General features: G+C 43.9%; 1 protein-coding gene across 1 annotated transcript in view; it reads right to left on the bottom strand.

Moving 5' to 3' along the window:
* Positions 1-17,633, bottom strand: part of LOC115175939 (ETS domain-containing transcription factor ERF) — a 29,013-nt gene extending 11,380 nt beyond the window's left edge. Inside the window, exon 1 of the mRNA XM_029735599.1 lies at positions 16,951-17,633. Within this exon, the coding sequence (XP_029591459.1) occupies positions 16,951-16,972 (22 nt within the window). The 5' untranslated portion in view covers positions 16,973-17,633. The remainder of the gene's footprint in view (positions 1-16,950) is intronic.
* Positions 17,634-18,076: the final 443 nt, after the last annotated feature.

Raw genomic sequence — 18,076 nt, 5'->3', positions numbered from 1 at the left:
CCATTTTCCTCGTAAAAAAGCGATAATATTCCGACCGGGAATCTGCGTTTAGGTAAATAGACAAAAGAAAATAAAGCACGGGATCAACTCGTGCACGCGCCTAAGCCCATTATCCTCTTATCGGCCACTTGCCAAAAGCGCAAATGTGTTTCAGCCTGGGGCTGGAATGACATCATTCAGCTTTTTCCCGGGCTCTGAGAGCCTATGGGAGCCGTAGGAAGTGTCACGTTACAGCAAAGATCCTCAGTCTTCAATAAACAGAGACAAGAAGAACAAGATCTTGTCAGAGAGGGCACTTCCTTTAAGGAATCTTCTCAGGTTTTTGCCTGCCATATGAGTTCTGTTATACTCACAGACACCATTCAAACAGTTTTAGAAACTTTAGGGTGTTTTCTATCCAAAGCCAATAATTATATGCATATTCTAGTTACTGGGTAGGAGTAGTAACCAGATTAAATCGGGTACGTTTTTTATCCGGCGTGTAAATACTGCCCCCTAGCCCTAACAGGTTAAGAACAAATTCTTATTTACAATGACGCCTACCCAGGCCAAACCCTAACGACACTGGGCCAATTGTGTGCTGCCCTATGGGACTCCCAATCATGGCCGGTTGTGATACAGCCTGGAATTAAACCAGGGTCTGTAGTGACTCCTCTAGCACTGAGATGCAGTGCCTTACACCACTGCGCCACTCGGGAGCCCTCAAGCCAGATAGGTCCAAGTATTAAAAGTGAGAGAAGGGGGTGGCTTAAAAACCCAGGAATGAGACAAAAGTAAATTAACGTGTAGGTGAGAAGAGGGGGGGTATAAGGAGATGAGAAGAGTAAAGAAACTCTTGATATGCGATCGTCATCTTTACATCAACAACCGTCAATGTCGACGCCACCGAGATGAAAGCGAGTTAGAATGCGACGGTGGTTGGACCGTTGTGGGGCTGGACTGCGACGGTGTAATGGATCCCGAGGTGCGCCGGCCAACTGTGCCCAGACAGAAACCAGACGCGTCTAGGGGAGTTCCGTGCAGTGCAAGCTGTGATTAAATCAGCCCTAGATGGTTAGACAGAGCGCGTGTTTGCGCCAATTTCCCTGCTATGTGAGAAACTGTGGAGTATGAGTGCAGGTCTGGCCTCGTGCGGGGAGGACTCTGAGCCAGTGTTTATAAGCACGCCTGTGCAGGCCCTGCTCAGTCTCAACGCTCAGCAATAGATCCCTGGGACAGACTTCCTAAATACTAGTCTTGGAGACCTGAGGTTAGGAAATGGAGTTGTGTTGATCTCCATAATAACTTGATTTGTGCGTATATTATTAGCAACTAAAACAGCACTCATAATTCACTATAAATTATTTGGTAAACCTCAACCAATTTGAAGATTTGAGTAGGAATTGTTTGACCAGGCTTGACCCTTAACACTAGAACCGCTAAAGCAGTCATTTGGACTGTTCATGAATAAAAAAATGTAAAAAAGTATAACTCATTTTTAAAGTCATGCCCCCCTTCTGTCCTTGACTTTTCCTAAAATAAGTCTATATAAACACACCATTGTTGTTAGAATCTTAATATCACAAACAGTTTTAGGAGGGCATGTCATTTTATGAATGGTTTCCTTTGTCCCTCCTTTACCCGACAGTAGGGCCCTGCTCCTCTCCTCGACAGCCCAGCTGATAATCACCCTGATAATGGTCTCAAACCTGAACTACACCGAACATTATTTCACAACAGATGAAATAAATGAAGTATGATGAATGAGAAAGGAGAATGGGTGAGTTGATGAGCGAGGGGAAGCGAATGACAATTATGTAATCACTACATTGTGAATGAACAGGGCGGGCCATCCTATTGATTCAGTCTACCTCAAAATGTTATGTACCCTATATCAGTCCACCGAATCTAAGCAGTCTCGCCAGCCTACTCGGTGTACACAGTGAGAGCGTGAGTCATTTCCAAAATGGCAAGAAGACCAAGACGAATGGATGCACATGCTGTGTTAGGGTTGCTACAAAATCTCAAATGTAAACGCTCAGATGGTGGGGGAAGAAGTGAATCATGACACCGGATGATTTTCTTCTGATTCTGAGCCTCAGCCTGATCCCTACACCTTTGAGGCCTAAGCGCAAAAAAAAAGGCACAACAGTGCACACAAAGCAGGTGCACGGCACCGCTCGGATTGAACCCGCCGGTGACAATGCTATGGCCCAATTGTCAGCACAAAATGTAATTGAGAGAGCAGGCGCCACATCTTAAGGGGAAATAAAAACACACAAAAACAAAATCTGTGAAGCACTCACCATCTTTCGTTGTTTATGTGACAACTGATGCCATTGCGTGAAGATGCTCTAACTGGCTGAAAAACATTGAAAAGTTCACTGTTGTGATAGACACATTCATTAGAAATGCCAGAATTGCTATTGTGCGGATTTTCACGATTTACCAAGCACACTTGGCGCGTATCCTGATGTTTAGGCTACTGAGGACATCACTTGACCTGGCGTCTTAGAGGTATGGGGCTTTTTTTGTTGTTATCGTAAATACATTTTTTTTTAAACTGTTACCGCGTTCCAACACATATGCTTTCCATTTCATAGTTGTAACAAAGGCATTCCAAGAATAAAATCGATTGAACACTGGGGGTGTGACCCGATGCCGAGCAGTTCTAGTGTTGAGGGAATGGTAGAATAGCAACAAAACAAAAAAACACTTGAGAGGTATTTGCACACACTTAAGCCTGATCACCCCAACGTCGGTAAGACTGCTGTGAACCATGTGACTTCGTAGAGAGTAGAGCCAGTGACCTGGAGAGGTCCTGGAAGCGATCAGAGGGAACATGGAGGGTTGTCGGCTGGGTAAGCCTGGCTCAGTGCAGGCTTTTTTCCTCCATGCTCTGGGCTGGTACTAAGAGGGTCATTTGCAAGACCCCTGGACTAAATCAGGTCCAGCCCAAGTAAGAGGACGACATGTATTTATTGTCTAAATCCCCACTACCCCAGAGAATCAAATCAAACGTTATTTGTTACATGCTCAGAACACAACAGGTGTAGACCTTACCGTGAAATGCTTACTTACAAACCCTAAACTCTTTATTTCTTCTTAAAACTGCATTGTTGGTTGAGAAAATATTTTCAAAATAAACTAAAGTAAGAAATTAAATAAAAATCTAAAAAGTAACAATAACGAGGCTATATACAGGGGGTACCGGGTCAGTGTGTGGTTAATCGAGGTCATATGTACATGTAGGTAGGGGTAAAGTGACTATGCATAGATAAACAGTGAGTAGCAGCAGAGTTAAAAAAAGGGGCAAATAGTCCAGGTAGCCATTTGATTAATTCTTCAGCAGTCTTATGGCTTGGGAGTAACAGCTGTTCAGGAGCCATTTGGACATAGACTTGGCGCTCCGGTACAGCCTGACTAGGGTGACTGGAGTCTGACACTTTTAGGGCCTTCCTCTGACACTGCCAGTTATCAAGGTCCTGGATGGCAGAAAGCTTGGCCCAAGTGATGTACTGGGCCGTTCGCACTACCCTCTGTAGCGCCTTACGGTCAGATGCCGAGCAGTGTCCATACCAGGCGGTGATGCAACCGGTCAGGATGCTCTCGATAATGCAGCTGTAGAACTGTTTGAGGATCTGAGGACCCATGCCAAATCTTTTCAGTCTCCTGAGGGGGAATAGGCGTTGTCGTAGCCTCTTCACAACTGTCTTGGTGTGTTTGGACCGTGATAGTTTGTTGGTGATGTGGACACCAAGGAAGCTCTCAACCCGCTCCACTACAGCCCCATCGATGTGTATGGGGGGCGTGCTCAGCCCTTCTTTTCCTGTAGTCCACAATTAGCTCCTTTATCTTGATCGTGTTAAGGGAGAGGTTGTTGTCCTGGCACCACACTGCCAGGTCTCTGACATCCTCCCTATAGGCAGTCTCATTGTTGTCGGTGATCAGGCCTACCACCTACCACAGACACTGTGGGGCATGCTGCTGAAAGAAGTCAGCTCTGATTGGCTTTTTCTCATAGACAAGCATCCTGGCTGTGACATGGAAATGGGCCTATCCAGAGGGCAGTGGTCTGAAGGTGGGTTCTGACTGGTCTGTCCAGACAGCCTCCCAGTGGGGTGGACCCAGATTGGCCTGTTTGCACAGTTGGCCCTTTCAGCCCCCTGTGGGTGACAAAGACGGAGACAGTCGTCTGGGCCCCCAGGTTATTGGTGGTGGTACAGGGGCCTGACAATCACAAGCACACCATGGGGAGAAATGCAAGTGAGTTCCATTGTCTTAACTCCTGTCAGTTTGTTATATCTTACCCCCTGCTCCTCTGGTATTTGTTCTATCTCCTGGCTGTGCTCAGATTCGTATTCTGCATCATTCCGCCAAGGAGGGAGATTCATGATATGGTGCACTAAAGTCGGCTTCTGAACTCAGGGGCATCCAGGCAGCACAGATTAGAGGTATGGCCTGTGCTCTGTTGGAGACAGACGGGGCTTTGGCCTCTGTAGACCGCAGCAGTGTCTGGCTTCTTCTAAGCCAAATATGTCTCTTCAAATCCTCAGACGGCGCACGCTACAAAACTTCACTCAGCGAGGTATGAAATCTCACGTCTGTGTTCGCAAAAACACAAAGACTTGCTGGATGATGGGAGAGATTCTGGAAACGTAAGAGCAAACAGAGCAGGGGAAAGTGAAGGGGGGGCGAGAAAGGTGACATGGAAGAGAAGACCAAGAGCTAACATGGACACTGAGACATTCAGAAAGTCAGTGAGATAAAGATCAAGACATAGTAGGCCAAGACCGAGCAGGAGATCAAGGAAACGTTAAGGGTAAAGAAAGTGGACGGGGGGGGGGGCTACACGCAGTGGAAAGGGGACTGGAAATGGGGGTGAGGGAGTAAGAGTCAGAGAAACAGATAGAATGTTCTAAACGGGGCAATCTGTGTTGTGGTTAGGTCTCGAGACAGTCTTTACTTTCATTTTTGTTCAGACAGCGGCTGACGACAACTTGGTGGCTCCAGCTGTGAGATTAGCGCACAGTCGACATCAGGGCTCCCTCCCCTAACCGGCGGCTGTCGCCACAGCCCAGAGTAAACCACCAAACCAAGGGAGCCAGATGAATCAGTCAGAGCTGACGCTGCCAATTCCTTCACTGACGGCTAATGCATCTTTCATTTTCCATCTTTCCGTAGAGACTAAAGGTCTTCATAGTCATAATTAATAGTAGTCATGGTGGCAGTACTCTACGTGCTTCCACTCAGAGACCTCTCGTAATCAATAACTAGCTTCAAATTGACTTGATACAAATACCTAAACAGATTAGGCCACATGGGAGCATTTTGCTGTAATTTCAGAGCCATGTTCAATAGCAGGGCATCATTAAATGATGTTTACACAAATCGGTTTTAGGTAGCCTGCATACAGGCTACTGGAATGTGTACAGTCCCTATTTCAGCAGAAACGAACTCGACCTCACGAATGCCCGGCCGCCCCGTCTTTAGTCAGCTGTTCGTACACACACACACGTTTTATGGTTATTCATTTCGTGATGGTCTTCGTCCATATCCGCCGGTTGCGCAGTTATACGGTAATTGTGCCAGCCCTAAATGTAGGCTGTGTGCGAATCAAACTTTAGGAAGGCTACATTGTTTATTTTAGTGGGACATGCAACACATCTACGGCAGTAGGCCGTCATTGTAAATAAGAATTTGATCTTAACTGACTTGCCTAGCTAAATAACAAGGTTAAATATTATTATTATACATTGTTTTTATCTACTTGTGTGTGAATGATGATCGGCTGTATGCAGAAACACTATGCCTGAAGGTGACTATTTTAACCATCTCAGCGTTCACATTTTCCTCATTCGGTTTAATCTAAGTCTGCATTAACGCTGGATCCTCCTCCGAGACGACATTTTGTGCATGAAAATAGAGGGAGTCGATGTGGCGTCGCCACAAAGACGGCAACCAGCATCAGCACTAGCGTGAGAATTGAGAAAGAGTGTGCTGCATTTGTCTGTGTGAGCGCGGTGCGCGTGTGTAATGCAACACATTCAGCCATTTAACTGCTGCGTGGGGGATCCGGCCCGGTAATAAACCGTCGTGTGTGTCTGTGTTCAGCAGAGCACAATACAAAAACGCAGAGTAAATCTTCATTCCCCCTCTATATATTGTAAGTAGAGGCGGTCTGATAGAAGGAGCATAATTGATCTTTAAAAAAAAAAAGTGTGGGGGGGGGCCTTGGTGACATTCAGGGGGGTTCTCACTCGAGTCAGGTAAAAGAACAAATGTTCTGCTGAATTAACTCTGATCTGTGGTCTCTGGCTGTAAAGCTGGCCAACTGGAGAGGAGACGGGGAGAAAACAGACATACCGAAGGAGTTTTAACTAAACCTCCCCTGATAAGATGGAACCATTTGAAGACAAACAGGAACAAGGCCGAGATTCCCTTCTGTTCGGTCGCGGCCCGTAAAAAATGACCAACCCTTCTGCTTTCTCCTTCCTCACACCTCACACGCTTTGATCTGGCTTCTGGTGAAGAATCGGGTGCAAGCTGTCAAGTTTGTGTGAAGTAGCGTGAGAAAAGGATGGAGTCCACACTGCTGTGTTCTCACCAGTCCAGCCTTCACACAGGCTTATGTTCAAGGAGACGCGCTTCAGAATCTCACTGAGAGTACACCACTAACACAAACATTAGCTTGAAGTAAAACACACTACCACACACACACACACACACACACGGAAAAGCCAAAGCCACAAGGATCCAGAGAGAGTTCTGACAGACACAGGCGAGACAAAACCTCAGGGTTCCCACCAAATCCAGGGCTGGAGCAGACAAACAAAAAAAAATACCCATGGTGCTCCCCTCCGTCCACAAGCCACAGGACAGAGCGACCAGCACTATTGACAGCTTGGGGGGGGACAGATTGCCATGGGTGAATGATGTGATGGTGTTAATTGTGTCCAAATGCAGTCCTTTTGCATTAAAACAAATATTGTACTAGAAAAACTGTCTACAGATCTGTTAAACACCAAATGGTATACGTTAACTGATATGTCAGACATGTTGGTCCCTTTGACACAGTGCGTGTGGCATTGTACTTCAAAGTTCATCTTTCTCTGATTATGCCCGTTTCATTTAGGCTAGACTTAAACCTTTAAAAATGTTAGTTGAAGAACAAAAGACTAGATTTGAAAGCAAATTGTTTTTAAAGTAAAGGCTGTTCAGATTTCAAATGGGGTAGAAAAGCCCACCATATAAGCCTAAGTATTCGTGACATTCTAGAAAGAAATGCTCCTCTTCCAGAGCAAAACGTACCCAAGTTGACTTAAAATTGACGGGTCACATCAAGCACTGAGTTTGTAGATTTGTGTAGAAGGCGGAACCTCTGTATCCTGTCAGGTGTTCACAGATCGAGAAGCCCTGACATGGTATCTGCTCAGCGGCCCGACTATTATTTGGTTCCACTTGGGCTACCCTGGCGTTTCATCACACTGCAGGGGCCCTTTCAACCATGAAGCCGGGGAGAAACCTTACTGTAGTAGTACACATAGTCCACTGTAGTCAGTCAGTGGGTAATGGACTATGGTGTGTGCTTTTGTTTGACCTGCATTACCTGTGGGCTTGGTGTGTGTGTGGGCCATAACCAAAGCACAGTTCCAGGCAAAAACATCACGGGTCAGAATACGGAGTTCACTTGCGATGGTGCAGGTTGCAAATCAGACGCTTGAAGTCTGACGACAGTCATAACCTGTTTATTATGGGTTTTCCACAACCGTCATCCATTACTCGGTCAGCTAGGCCTAGCCAACATGTTGGGGATACTATCAGCCTAGGCCTAGCCAACATGTTGGGGATACTATCAGCCTAGGCCTAGCCAACATGTTGGGGATACGCCATCAGCCTAGCCAACATGTTGGGGATACGCCATCAGCCTAGCCAACATGTTGGGGATACGCCATCAGCCTAGGCCTAGCCAACATGTTGGGGATACGCCATCAGCCTAGGCCTAGCCAACATGTTGGGGATACGCCATCAGCCTAGGCCTAGCCAACATGTTGGGGATACGCCATCAGCCTAGGCCTAGCCAACATGTTGGGGATACGCCATCAGCCTAGGCCTAGCCAACATGTTGGGGATACGCCATCAGCATAGGCCTAGCCAACATGTTGGGGATACGCCATCAGCCTAGGCCTAGCCAACATGTTGGGGATACGCCATCAGCCTAGGCCTAGCCAACATGTTGGGGATACGCCATCAGCCTAGGCCTAGCCAACATGTTGGGGATACGCCATCAGCCTAGGCCTAGCCAACATGTTGGGGATACGCCATCAGCCTAGGCCTAGCCAACATGTTGGGGATACGCCATCAGCCTAGGCCTAGCCAACATGTTGGGGATACGCCATCTGCTAGGCCTAGCCAACATGTTGGGGATACGCCATCAGCCTAGGCCTAGCCAACATGTTGGGGATACGCCATCTGCTAGGCCTAGCCAACATGTTGGGGATACGCCATCTGCTAGGCCTAGCCAACATGTTGGGGATACGCCATCTGCCTAGGCCTAATTCAATCCACTACGCTTACTAATTTGCTTTCCTGACAGTCATGTTTGAAAATGCAGACAGGAGCCATGTTGAATATTCCCACTGACAAACATGAGCACCCCAGCAGTCACATGCAGTGGCCTGTGCAGGCTAATTGCTCATGTATGGGTCCTTTCACTTCACACACAGGAGAAGACAACAAAAAAGTGCCCGGCGACAGCTGTGATGTTTTACGTGGCGGGTTGACATAATGAGTAACACGAGTGGAAAATTGGAGCTAGCGAGCCACACTCCACTCGCGTCCTACCAGGATGGGAGCGGTGTGACCCATTTAACTGGACTCCCAGTGCAGTTGACAAGGCACCGATGCACTGTTTCACCTGGACCAGTCAGCCAGGAGCGCGCAATGTTCCCAATGAAACAGACTTCACTCTATGTGGATTTGAGAACCATGTAGACCTATATGACATTCTATAATCTACAACATAAATATGTGCCTGAATATCATTACCTATAGAGAGAATTATTATTATTATTTTGTAATCACACTATGAATATTTCCTGGAATGTTGGCATGAGGCTATATTACAATATTAACACAGAGTAGCATAAAGTAACGCCCGTGTGGCATAATGACAAGGGCTGTCTCAGACGAAAAAAAAATATTGGTCGACCAAGAGTCTGTTCTTTCAACCAATCGATTGGTAGAAATGTTAAAACGTGTATTTTTCCATATATAGACACATCCTATGTGTTTAAATCAAATCAACTATAAGCACTGAGCTTGTCTGATGCTTTAAGCGAACTGTTTGATTAAATAATTTTTAAAAAAGACACAAATGACTAGAGGGAGTCTGACCACAATTGATTTGATTGTGCTGGGCCTGGCTCAGACTTGCGGCGCTGTGTAATAATAAAACTTTTAAAAAAGTGTGACTGTGACTAGCACCCGTTGTCTCCCTCGCCTCCCTGCTGCAGCGACCACCACAGAACATCAATGTGTATCGCGCTGTCCGTGTTGCTGAAGCTGCAACATAATTACATCCATTTCTGACTGAAAAGTTATTAGGAAAAACATTTGTTTAGGAATAACATTCCCTATTCCCTCAACCCTTGCTCTCTTTAAGTGACACATGTATGCATCGTATGCACATGACCAATAGGGCTTGACCTAGAGCATATCATAATTACATTAATAAATTGGTTATAAACTGAACACCGTAACACACGACAGCAAAATGGATGGAGAGGATGTAACAAACTCAAAACGGGGGAATATTTACTGGTTGCTCAGGAGATAAAGGATAAGTCGGATATGTGGAATAAATGTGACTAGTTGTGGAAAATATGGAGATCAAGAAAGAGAAGGAGCAAGCGCCGCGTGGATATTACATTATACCAAACAGGTGCTGTTAGAGTACAATCATTTTTCTGGCCGTTTGGAACAAAGTAAACAGCTCTAAATAAATAAGCTAATAAGAGTGTTGTAAAAAAATATATATATATAAAGCATTTATTACAGCAAAGAGTAAAAACAGTTGCATTTATTTGTGAATGCAATTTCCAAAAACGAAATGGTTTAGGCCTATATATTGTTTACACAAATTATTCAATGGTCACTTTATTTTAAAACTAAAATGCTTGGATTGCATTTCAAATCATGAATGACTCCTATGCTGTGTGATGACATTAACGAATAAATGATTGATTGATACAGTAGCCTATATGAGTATTGAAATATGCGCCCTAGTAAGTTCTGGTATTAAGACTAAACAGGATGTGCTCTTAAGCCTACATCTTAATGGTGGTTATACAAGGATACAATACTAAGCCCACTAATGATAACCACATGACTTATTGTTATTATTAGGGTCATTATATTAATAAGGAGATCAAGGAAAAAGGAGGGTTATTATCATCATTATTAACAATTTTAGTTCTGACAATTTGGAGCAGCGCAAACACTTAATAAATGATAATACCAGAGAGGCTGGTCTAATTAAAATAATAAAAATAAAAATAAAGTGTTAAGCCTTTATTACAGCATAGCATAGATTAAAAAGGGAAAGGGGGATACCTAGGCAGTTGGAGAACAATGCATTCAACTGAAATGTGTCTTCTGCATTTAACCCAACCCCTCTAAATCAGAGAGGTGTGGAGGGCTGCCTTAATCCACATCCACGCCTTTGGCGCCGGGGAACAGTGGGTTAACTGTCTTGCTCAGGGGCAGAACGGCAGATTTTTTACCTTGTCAGTTCTGGGATTTGATCCAGCAACTTTTTGGGTGACATGTTGTGGTTGCCTGAGGCTTGGTGCTCATAGAATCAATAGGCTACTAAACAAACACTCAAACAGAAGCATAATCTGTCTTATGTATGTTGATATGATTTATAAAGCCAGGCACATTTAAAAAGTTAGGTTATTGATTATAGGCCTAATTAAGTTGGAGTTTCTGCTCTCCTCATTTTTCTTAGACAATGAAGTCGAGGGCTGTTTTCTCATCCAACTCCGCTGCTGTCTCTGCGGTGTTGTTCTCAATACTAACATGCTGGCTAACTGTGCTATCATGCACATAGCAACATGGTCTAGAAGACGTCAACTCAACAATTCACTGGTGTGTTTCAGAACTCCAGACAGGGACCATTATCCAACGCGGGAGAAGGCGCATTTGTTATTAAATCATCTTATTTGTTGCACAATTGTTCTTACATAATATAACCATATACAATTTACATCGCAAATGTCTTCTTCGACTGGATGGACTGTGCCACGGCCTCCACAATGGTTTAGTCCAAACAGACAGGCACGAACCAGACAGGTGTCTTGTACACCAGGATTATTTTTTTGTTACTGCTCGACTAAAAGGACTCTCGGTCAACCCGACAGCCTATCGGCCAGTCGACTAAATGGGGTCAGCCCAAATAATGACCCAGTTGGTAGACAGCGGAGTTGGGACACAGAGGTGGGAGGACAGTGGCTGAGCCTACAAGATGGATTCCCGAAATGTGACGCATTCAGGAACAAATTGAACCAATGAGTGGAGTGCACGCCATGAAACTACTTAGGAACACTAAATCTGCCTTGGGGGATGTACAACTGCTCCTCCTGCAATCTTTCTTTTCAGAGGTAGTAAGAGATACCTGGAATCCTGCACAATAGAGGAACCTGGGTGGGGTGCTGACTGAAGGCCCAAGGCCAGAATAACAGTTGGTGTATGAAAACAAAATCCACATTTTACCTCACCCTTTAGCTTCCCAGTTCCCACATCCCATTAGTCACCTTGTCCACATTTTGTGGTGTTACAATGTGGGATTAAAATGAATTAAAGTAATTTACTGTCAACGAACGACACAAAATACTCTGTAAAGGTGGAAGAATTCTAACATTTGTAAAAAAAAAAAATAATAAAAAAAAAAACACTAGCTAATATATCTTGATTAGATATGTTTTCAACACCCTGAGTCAATACATGTTAGAGTCACCTTTGGCAGCGATTACAGCTGCAAGTCTTTCTGGGTAAGTCTCTAATAACGTTCCAGACCTGGATTGTGCAACATTTACCCATTATTCTTTTTAAAATTCTTCAAGCTCTGTCAAATTGGTTGTTGATCATTGCTAGACAACCATTTTCAGGTCTTGCCATAGATTTAAGTCAAAACTTAACTCAGCCACTCAGAAACATTCAATGTCTTCTTGGAAAGAACCTCCAGTGTAGATTTGGCCTTGTGTTTTAGGTTATTGTCCTGCCGAAAAGGTGAATTCATCTCCCAGTGTCTGGTGGAAAGCAGACAACACATTTTCCTCTAGGATATTGCCTGTGCTTAGCTCCATTCAGTTAATGTTTTTTATCCTGAAAAACTCCTGAATGATTACACGCATACCTGTAACATGATGCAGCCACAAGTATGTGTTATATTGGATTTGCCCGAAACATAACACTTTGTATTCAGGATAAAAAGTGAATTGCTTTGCCACATTATTTTGCAGTATTACGTTAGTGCCTTGTTGCAAACAGGATGCATGTTTTGGAATATTCTTATTCTGTGCAGGCTTCCTTTTCACTCTGTCAATTACGTTGTGGGGTAACTACAATGTTGATGCATCCTCAGTTCTCCTATCACCGCCATTAAACTCTAACCGTTTTAAAAGTCACCATTGGCCTCATGGTGAAACCCCGGAGCGGTTTCCTTCCTCTCCGGCAACTGAGTTAGGAAGGACGCCTATATCTTTGTAGTGACTGTGTGTACTAAATACACCATCCTAAGAGTAATTTATAACTTCACCATGCTCAAAGGGATATTCAATATTTGCTTTTAAAAATGTTGACCCATCTACCAATAGGTTCCTTTCTTTGCGAGGCATTGGAAATTCTCCAGTCTTTGCGGTTGAATCAGCGTTTGAAATTCACTGCTCAACTGAGGGACCTTAGAGATAATTGTATGTGTGGGGTACAGAGATGAGGTAGTCATTCAAAAATCATGTTAAACACTATTATTGCACACAGAGTGAATCCATGCAACGCATGTGACTTTTTACACAAATGTTTAGTCCTGAACTTATTTAGGCTTGCCATAACAAAAGGGGTTGAACACGTATTGACTCAAGACATTTCAGCTTTAATTCATTTGGAAAAACATACACAGAACAAAAATATAAAATGCAAAATGTTCGTCCCATGTTTCTGAAATAAAAGATCCCAGAAATGTTCCAGACGCACAAAACTCTTCTCAGATTTTGAGCACAAATTTGATTACATACCTGTTAGTGAGCATTGCTCCTTTGCCAAGATAATCGATACACCTGACAGGCGTGGCATACCAAGAAGCCGATTAAAAAGCATGATCGTTACACGTGCACCTTGTGCTGGGGACAAATGACAACTCTAAAATGTGCCGTTTTGTCACAGAACACAATTCCACAGATGTCTCACGTTGAGGGAACATGCAATTGGCATGCTGACTGAATGTCCACCTGAGCTGTTGCCAGAGAAGTTAATGTTAATTTCTCTACCAACTTTGTTTTAGAGAACTTGGCAGTACGTCCAACAGGCCTCACAATCGCAGACCATGTGTAACCACATCAGCCCAGGACCTCCACATCCAGCTTCTTCATCTTTTGGATCGTCTGAGACCAGCCACACGGACAGCTGATGAAACTGTAGGTTTGCACAACGGTCAGAAACTCATTGTCCTTACCAGGGTCTTGACCTGACTGAAGTTCGGCGTCATAGCCGACTCCAGTGAGCAAATGCTCACCATTGATAGCCACTAGCACGCTAGAGAAGTATGCTCTTCACAGATTAATCCCGGTTTCAACTGTACCGGGCAGATGGCAGACAGCGTGTATGGCGCCATGAAGGCGAGCAGTTTGCTGATGTCAACATTATGAACAGAGTGCTCTATGGTGGCCGTGAGGTTATGGTAGGGGCAGGCATAAGCTACGGACAACGAACACAATTGCATTTTATCAATGGCAATTTGAATGCACAGAGATACATTTATGAGATCCTGAGGCCCATTGGCATGCCATTCATCCGCCGCCATCACCTCATGTTTCAGCATGATAATGCACGGTCCCATGTCGCAAGGATCTGGACACAATTACCGGAAGCTGAAAATGTCACAGTTCTTCCATGCCCTGCATACTCACCAGACGTCACCCAGTGAGCATGTTTGGGATGCTCTGGATTGACGTGTACGACAGCGTGTTCCAGTTCCCGCCAATATCAAGCAAATGCACACTGCCATTGAAGAGGAGTGGGACAACATTCCACAGACAACAATCAATTGCCTGATCAACTCTATGCGAAGGAGATGTCTCGCTGCATGAGGCAAATGGTGGTCACACCAGATACTGACTGGTTTTCTGATCCACACCCCTAGCTTTCTTTTCTTTTTTAAAGGTAACTGTGATCAACAGATGCATATCTGCATTCCCAGTCATGTGAAATCCATAGATTAGGGTCTAATGAATTTATTTCAATTGACGATTTCCTCATTTGAACTACAACTCAGTAAAATCTTAAAAATTGTTGAATGTTGTGTTTTATTTTTGTTCAGTGTAATTACACTTTGACATTAAGGGGGTATTGCGTGTAGGCCAGTGGCAATTTTTTTTCAATTGAATCCTTTAAATTCAGGTAGTAGTAACAACAAAATGTGGAAAAAGTCAAGTGGTGTGAAAATACTTTATCAAGGCACTATTTAGGCTGGTTAACATAGCACCATGCTCTGAAATACAGTGAGTAAACCAAACTTTAGAAACACCTTCGTAATATTGCGTTGATACTCAGTGTGTATTGTAATTATATATATATATATATATATATTATTTAACTAGGCAAGTCGGTTAAGAACAAATTCTTATTTACAATGACGGCCTAGGAACAGTGCCTTGTTCAGGGGCAGAATGACAGATTTTTACCTTATCAGCTCGGGGATTCGATCTAGCAACCTTGCGGTTACTGGCCCGACGCTCTAACCACTAGGCAACCTGCCAACCCTTTGCAGTGTGACATGATGCATGACACACCTATTTGTATTAAACTAGAGAAGGACTCGATCTGCGAACCTGACCTACTCAGGGAGGCAGAAGGGTGTGATTGCGGCCCGCAATTCAGGGTGTTCCTGCAAATATACTTCTATAGGCCCATTTTTAAACCACAAACAAAGGGCATAGGTAATTTGCAAATGACTGGAACTACAGTAGCTACTTTGCTAAGGCTTCAACAATTAATAAGAATAATAATACAAATACAGAAGCGTTCAATTGCCTAGTGTTTGTTGGCTGGCAAAATTTTGGATTAGCCAAAATATTGCCGAATTTAGGGCACACTCACAAGAGATATCGGACCAATGACAATGGTATCGGACAGGCATGTCCCCCATGATGCATGTAATGTTGGCATTAAACAACTTAGCTACTCTAGCTAGCTAGTTAATGGAACTTTGAAAAGTTGTGCCCGAGTTAAAGGGGCAATTCTGTCACTTTTCAACCTTACTCATTATATCCAGCACCTTAACGAATTGCAAAAATCACTGAAGTTGGAGACTTATATCTCCCTCACTAACTTTAAGCATCAGCTGTCAGAGCAGCTTACCGATGGCTGCAGCTGTACACAGCCCATCCAATCAACTGCCTACCTCATCCCCATATTCGTTTTTCTGCTCTTTTGCACACCAGTATTTCTACTTGCACATCTATCACTCCAGTGTTAATTGCTAAATTGTAATTACTTCGCCACTATGGCCTAACCTCCTTACTTCATTTGCACACACTGCATACAGATTTTTCTATTGTGTTATTGACTGTACGCTTGTTTATCCCATGTGTAACTCTGTTGTCACACTGCTTTGCTTTATCTTGGCCAGGTCACAGTTGTAAATGAGAACTTGTTCTCAACTAGCCTACCTGGTTGAATACAGGTGAAATAAAAAAATATATATATGATCTGTGGTTAAAAAGACAAAGATCCTAAAAAAATGCTTCTCTGTGACGTCACAGGGTAGAATGAAAAATTGTTTAAATCTTTGATTTTCAAAATCTGAAAAATGTCTATCTGGGTGGGGGGCATTTATGCTCCCCACTTCATTGGGAAACTCAGTGTTTGACATGTTTTAAATTGATGTCGGCGAGAACAACTTCTACTTCATTAATTTTTTTCTAGAAAAACGTAGAAAAGTTCTCACATATGTGATGCTTTGTGCTGAAGATAATGAAAACGGGTCTGAAAACAGTGGCTAAATGTCGAATGCGTGTCCTACAATGCCCAACTAACATCCCTGGTTGCTAATTAGCTAATGGAGAAAACTAAGAAAATAAACGAACTATTTTGTTCATCAACAGGTCAGTAGTGCTAACGTTACCTTGGGCTAATGTTTCTCGCCAGGAATGTCCATTTTGGGCGAGTTAGCGAGTTAGCTAGTCAAGTGTGGAAGTTTGAAAGTTGGTTAGCTAACTGCCTCGACTAATAATAGCCATGTAAACTTCGCTATCAGACACCGATATAGTAAACGGGTTGCTAACAAATAGACAGTGGTGTGAGCAACGGATGTCCCGTACTTACTTCAAACTTCCCCTGACAAGTTAGCTAGCTAGCTCTGCATGGTACTCGAGTTGGAAATTGCGGCAATTCATTTCTAACGTTAGTTAGCTAACTAGCCTAGTGCGATAGCTTGTATGGATTTAACGTCTCATTACGCAGAGTTCTCACTAAGTTATTAGTACGATAACCATGGGTCATTTATCACACAATGGTAGATCATTACAAGTGTATCATTTGCCATGAATGTATCCAGGTGAGATTGTGTTGTTACGTGAAACAATAACAAGTGCCAGTCGAGCGCCATAGAGTATCAAGCACTTTCCAGTGGACAACAGGGACAGACGGTTCCCTTCGGACAATAGTTGGTCCGCGAACATGATCGTAACTTACCCGTATCCCCCGGGGTTTTCATGGTGACTCTGGTCAATTCAGACAGTTTCCCGTTTGATTTCGAGCTCCGACACCCGGACTTCGTTGTTCTTCTTGATATGTTGCAAAATTCCTCGTTAGCTTTAAAACTTTTCCGTTTCTAAGCTTAGCCTAAACCCCCCTGTTCTCAAGCGCTCTAAACCCCTGCCCCCCTACTGTTCCCGAGTTACTTTTGAGCTCCAAGTTGTCTTTTTTTCTGTTCTTTTTCCACAACTCGCTGAGACGAATGATGTTCTAGCTTTGTATAAATCCAATCGTCAGCTCTGAATGGCGTTGAACTTTATGTCCGTCGTGCCGATAACGGGGGAATGCCTTGTAACACTCGGTTCTAATTATTTAGCTCATCAGTTTAACCGCGTTACAATGTTGCATGGTCGAATCTTCCACATCATCATTCCAGCAGTCAAAACAACGCAAGGAACATTCTCAATCTGAGTAGTATGGAACCACGTTTTTTTTTCTTCTCTTTCTCTTTCTACAGACTTTTCATTTTCCACTCACTCCGTATTCTCTACCCCCCCTTCCTCTCTAGGGGTGTCGTGTTTCGCTCTCCCTACCACACGGGGCCGCCCACGCGGACCTGGGAAGGAGCTACGCCTACTTGCCATCCGCCTGGTTGGCGTCACTACACGGTGCGACGTTGCTGTGGAGACCCGCCGCCCGGTAAATTGATGTATCCTCTTTTGCCGCGAGTATGTAACCGCGTCAAATCATAATCAGTGATTATTCTATAGTCTTCCCACTTACTGGACAAGCAAACATATGGTTTCAAAGTGGTGCACCTGTAAAGCAGGATAGCATCGGAAACCACCAAATCAAAGTAAGTATCAACAAACTAAACATACATTTAAAAAAAAAAAATACCTTGCATCTGTGTGTCTCTGGGCCGTGGCTCCGGTGGACTTGCTATCAAGTGGGGCCAAAGCCAGACCACTAGTACTTTTCAGCTTTCATTTATTAAACAACAATGGCTAACTGTGAACTTTAGCACCTTCTCACAAAGCAACTGTTTTGATTGTGCTCTTCACTGTCAGCCCTAGCTATGAAAACACAATTTCCCTTGTATAACATAAGGGTAAGTATACAC

Source organism: Salmo trutta, chromosome 36 (assembly GCF_901001165.1).
Source record: "Salmo trutta chromosome 36, fSalTru1.1, whole genome shotgun sequence".
Taxonomy (NCBI): Eukaryota; Metazoa; Chordata; class Actinopteri; order Salmoniformes; family Salmonidae; genus Salmo; species Salmo trutta.
The sequence above is the reverse complement of the archived record's forward strand: the minus strand, read 5'-3'. Positions and strand labels throughout refer to the sequence as shown.